At 36.2% G+C, this 4874-nt stretch overlaps 1 protein-coding gene across 2 annotated transcripts; it reads right to left on the bottom strand.

Moving 5' to 3' along the window:
- On the bottom strand, nucleotides 1-2217 carry LOC130720876 (probable phytol kinase 1, chloroplastic). 2 transcript variants are annotated; one of them, XM_057571577.1, is made up of 6 exons: nucleotides 1841-2217; nucleotides 1609-1676; nucleotides 1022-1153; nucleotides 812-927; nucleotides 610-724; nucleotides 1-360 (listed from the first exon to the last, which is right to left on the bottom strand). In XM_057571577.1, exons 1-6 carry the CDS (start codon nucleotides 2159-2161, stop codon nucleotides 174-176), a joined length of 939 nt encoding a protein of 312 aa, XP_057427560.1. In that variant the 5' UTR covers nucleotides 2162-2217; the 3' UTR covers nucleotides 1-173. The 2 variants fall into 2 exon arrangements, with proteins under 2 accessions (XP_057427560.1, XP_057427561.1); XM_057571578.1 differs by lacking the exon at nucleotides 1609-1676 and having other exon boundaries at nucleotides 1022-1158.
- Between the last annotated feature and the right edge of the window lie 2657 nt (nucleotides 2218-4874).

The following is a 4874-nucleotide window of genomic DNA, read 5'->3' as shown; positions in this document are numbered from 1 at the left end:
TCAACTTTAATCTTTGTACTCATTTATTGGGTAGACCGAACCTACTACCCATAATGATATATTTTTTGTGTCCAAATAATATGATACACTTTACCATCCCTATTGCCAAGAATAATTTCAAAGACCACTCTTCCAGAAAAAAATTGAAGAACTATGATCATATGGTCCATGAGTTAATGAGGGAAAGCAAAACATGCCACTGCCATGGTAATTAGTGGAACAGATAAGTTGTCATCTACCACCTCAGAAATGGGAAGGGACTCCACAACTGTTGCCACAATAGCTACAAAAGCAACTCTAGGCACAGCATTCCCCCAATCCAATTGCACATGTCCTAGAACTGAATAGTAGTATAGCATCCTACATGCAACAATATCAAAGCTGTCATGTCTATACATAGATAAAAATAAGACAAAAGAAATAGTTCTGTTAAAAAGCAGGATGAATTTGGATCCTCTGCCGCCAACTAACTTTTCTCTGCATCCCTTAACAATCTATCAAAACACATTTACTAATTTTGAAATAATCTTAAGTCATTAAAGATAAATGGAGGGTTAATATTTTGCAGGAGAGAATCCAAATTGAAAGTGGATTAGGTTTGTAACACACCCAATTGAAACCAAGAATCCAAACATGAGCATGGATATGCTACCAGCCCAACTCTTTTGGGGGTTGTAAGGAATCTTCATGGATCCATATCTTCTACCTATGATATCAGCTACACCTACAAACCATCAAGTTCAATTCTGATTAGATTAGTCAAATCAGAAAAGCTATCATTAAGATCACAATAAAAAGGAATTTGCATTACCATCCCCTCCACACATCATTGCCAAAGATACTACCCCAATTGGAGACTCACGCCAGAAGGCAAGAGCACATAATATCAGAATCAGAACATAACACAGGGGACCCCTTAGCAATTCTCTGCAGTTATGAACTAAGTAGATATTAATTGCTTTTTAACTCCCATGACCAATGTAGAACAATGCAAGTGACAAAAATGAATGAAGACATTTACCTTGGATCTCCTTCTCTAGTTACTGATTTGATCAATCCTTCATCAGAAGTCAATGAAAAACCATTCACCAAAAGCCTCAAGCAATTCACAAGAGGAACAAAAGCAGCAAAGTAGCGAGCACTAGGGGAGTTGCTACCCTAGCATTAATATTCAAAAATTAAAAGAAAAGCAATCAAATCATCATCATCTAAAACTTTTTCCACCATAATACTAAGAAAAAAAAAGCAAATCAATGCAGAGCTAAACTCCAAATGAAAAACCAAAGATGTGAAAAAACAAAACTTGATCTGAATTAGTGCATATTTGGATTAGCATTTATCAAAATTGATTTCAGTAAAATTGATTATGTGAGTTGAAAGTGAAGTCAATTGTTTGGTTGGATACATTTATAAAAATATGGTTTTGGTGGGATAACATTGTAAAACTCAGCTGCAAAATCAATATTCAGGGTCTGAAATCAATTCTGACTCCAAATATCAACATTTTCATCCAGAATTGATTTTACTCTGCCAGAACTGATTCTGGGGTTTCCCAATGAGAAATCAAACACAGTCTTAATCTGAAACACAAACACAGAAATGGGGTACCTGAAAATGGGCCAAGAAACCAGGAAAAGCAAACCAGATAAGATATGGACAAGTTTTCTGCTCAGACTCTGCCATGTGCCACCAATTTCCAACCAAGCACAAAGATTTCCATCAACAAACAAACCAATAAACAAAACCCAGAATTCAAATTGAATCAAACAAGCAATAAATGGATTCATTTTTTTCGAAATCTGTGAACACATGCATGCAATAGAAGTGAACTATCCATTACCTGTTTGATGATCTTCCTCCGAGTGAGATCATCAAAAGCGAACACGAGCGTATAAGCGCCACCAAGAACACCAACAGTGGCTCCAGCATTGTGGAGCAGATCATGAGCGTTGGCAGAGACAACAAACGCCGACACAGACACCCTTTCACCCAAACGGAGTACAGCTGGAACAACAGGGGAACAAGGAAACCGGACAGTGTCTGTGGTTGTTGTCGGTTTGTAACGATGAAGGTGGGTGGTGGTAGTGGTGGTTGCCGATGAGTGGCGGCGGCGGTGCACGGCGGAGAATGCAAGGAGGTGATGAGAGGATAAGAGCCTCATAGCTCTGGAAACCAGAGAGCTCAGCCAGAAAATTATACAACACACTTGTTGTTCAAGGATAAGAGCTTATTTATGTGAATTTATTTTTTCCTAATTAATTAAATTTGATTCCTTTCAAATCCCAAAAAAGTAAGCTTCATTTAAATTAATTAAGCTTACGTGTATCTTGATTTTGATATATTAAAATTTCTGTGATGTGCTTTTAACTAACATACATTTTTAGTTAATCATCATTATTATGCTCAAGTGTTGTTCTTTTTTTCTTTTTATATATAGGAGACAAAATTTCTACCACCAACCTCACACAACTACACAAACCACCCAAATAACTCTCCATTACCTCAATTAGTGGTTTAAATAACAAAGTGAATTAGTGTCGGTCACCATAATTGGTTATTTGAACTATTAGGTTGAGAGTTTAGTTTTTAGAAATCACGTTTTTTTTTTGAGATTTTTGACATTTATTACGCTTGAGTTATAATTGCGAAAAAAATTAAACATTCAAAAAATTAACAGAGCTCATTCAAATACTAATAGAGTATTTGGATCAACTTCTCAGTTGCTACTTGTGCTCACAGAAGTGTTTTTTTGCATAATTAATTATTTCTAGAATTAGTTGAAGAATAAATTCTGAACTAGTTGCATAATTTTATAAAATTTGTGACATTTTTAGCAATTACATTTTGGTGATAATACTTAATGTATGGTCCCTCCCTCCCAATACTATGTGCTTAGTTAGTTGATTGAGGGACGCTTGTACTAGTACAAAAGGAGTACCCTAAAATATAATAAGCCAATTGCCATACCCTGGAAAACTGGTCACTGATGTGGATGTGTATATATCCATTGCCTCTAATGAAAATCTTTTTAATTTTCTAAGTTTCCATGCTGTCCCCACCATGAAAGGAACGCCTCCATAATTGCTTGACATGTTTTTGGTGATTTCGTAGGAGACTTCATGTGACTGAGGTCCACTAATAAATAATTTGGGTAAGTGTAGGTAGTCATCATTGTACTTTAATCTTGGTTATTAGAAGAAAGTACAAGAAATACTTCAACTCAAAACACAACATAAGAAAAAAAAAAAACAGCAAAAGAATAATAAGAAAAAAGGATTCAGCACCTGTAAATTGTGACTGTTTTTTACCATTACAATCTGGAAAGTATCTAAGAAATATTTTCTGGTGGCTTGCACTGCACCTACCATCACAAAGTTGATTTATTTCATAGAGGTTTTACAACTCTCATATTAAACACATTCTTTCCTCTATTTTCGTTTAGAGTAGTAAAACACCGCCACTAAAAATATGTTTGTTGGAAATATAAGTATGTCACGAAATGCTCTTATCCAAGTATCTATCATTTCCTTCTTCACATTCCAAAAGCCAAAAACGTTGCATGGGCAAGAGCTAGCGTTAATGCTATTGAGCAGTGTGTGCTGACAGTTTTCATAGGACATCGCATAATTTGTATGTGTGGTAACTGTGAATGTAAGATGTGGCAGAAATAAAAACTATTACTATATTGTACACTCTACTAATTACCAAAAACAGAGTTGTGATGGGGAACATTGGTAAAAGGGGTTTGGGGATTTTTTACCACAAGGAGACACGGTCACGTTTCTCTGCTGCTTTGCAGACTTCAAGGCCCTACCATCCTTATTTTTCACGAGTTGGCACTGTACTTTTGCCACATGGGTTAGCAGGTTTTTAAAACTTGATCAATTTTTATAAGTATTAGAGCCCGTTTGGTGCGACCTAGAGTATAAGGCCGGATATGATAAGACTTGATAGTATTAGGCCTGATAGTATAAGCCCTGATAACTTTCTTATACTATCCAACGTTTGGTCATACTCTGTATAATTTACCATATCGTTTAAATTAATGCAATTTTATATTTAATAAAGTATTGAATAATGATATATAATAAAAATAAAATATGGAGGTGATTATAACGGTGGTGGCAATGGTGATGGAAGTGGTGGTAGGTTGGTGGTGGTGGTAGCAATGGTGGTAGGTTAGTGTTGGTGGCGGTGGTGGTGACAGTGGAAATAGGTAGGTGGTGGTGGTGGCAGCGATCACTACTACAGAAAATGTCTTTCGTCACGGTTAAAACCGCCCATTCGTCACGGTTTAACCGTGACAATAGAAGGCGTGACAATTGCTCAATTGTCACGGTTAAAGGCGGAACCGTGACAATTGATACGCCTGTTATCACGGTTTGCAAAATGTAACCGTGGCAATAGAGGTCACCTATTGTCACGGTTACCTACTTAACCGTGACAATTAATTAGCCTGTTATCACGGTTTGTAAAGCGTAACCGTGACAATAGGTTCCCTCTATTGCCACGGTTCAGTAAGTAACCGTGGCAATAGGTGGCCTCTATTGCCACGGTTATAACCGTGACAATAGGTCATACACCTGGTCTATGAAATTGCTACAGAATTTTTGATTTTTTTTTACCTGGTGTGTGCATAAATTTTAGTACGTTTATATTGAAAAATAAATTGCATAAAATCACCAACATTCACATATTCTAGCCAAATTACTCAAATATTCCAACCTTGAATAAGAAAACAATACATTTACACTAATTTGTCCAAAACAATATTAATTGTTGTTGAGAACATACTCTCACAAGGAATTAAACCAAATAGCCCACACTAGCCAGTACAATACACTGCTTGAACCAAATACTCTAAAAAAACATGC

Source organism: Lotus japonicus, chromosome 5 (assembly GCF_012489685.1).
Source record: "Lotus japonicus ecotype B-129 chromosome 5, LjGifu_v1.2".
In the NCBI taxonomy this organism is placed as follows: domain Eukaryota; kingdom Viridiplantae; phylum Streptophyta; class Magnoliopsida; order Fabales; family Fabaceae; genus Lotus; species Lotus japonicus.
The sequence above is the reverse complement of the archived record's forward strand: the minus strand, read 5'-3'. Positions and strand labels throughout refer to the sequence as shown.

What these genes read in the sequence shown, in the direction of transcription:
- LOC130720876 (XM_057571577.1), bottom strand. Translation starts at nt 2,161, where the DNA reads ATGAGGCTCTTATCCTCTCATCACCTCCTTGCATTCTCCGCCGTGCAC. An exon ending in GGAGGAAGATCATCAAACAG is followed by an intron (nt 1,677 to 1,840) that starts GTAATGGATAGT and finishes GGCACATGGCAG; the next exon opens with AGTCTGAGCAGAAAACTTGT. An exon ending in ACTAGAGAAGGAGATCCAAG is followed by an intron (nt 928 to 1,021) that starts GTAAATGTCTTC and finishes TCATAACTGCAG; the next exon opens with AGAATTGCTAAGGGGTCCCC.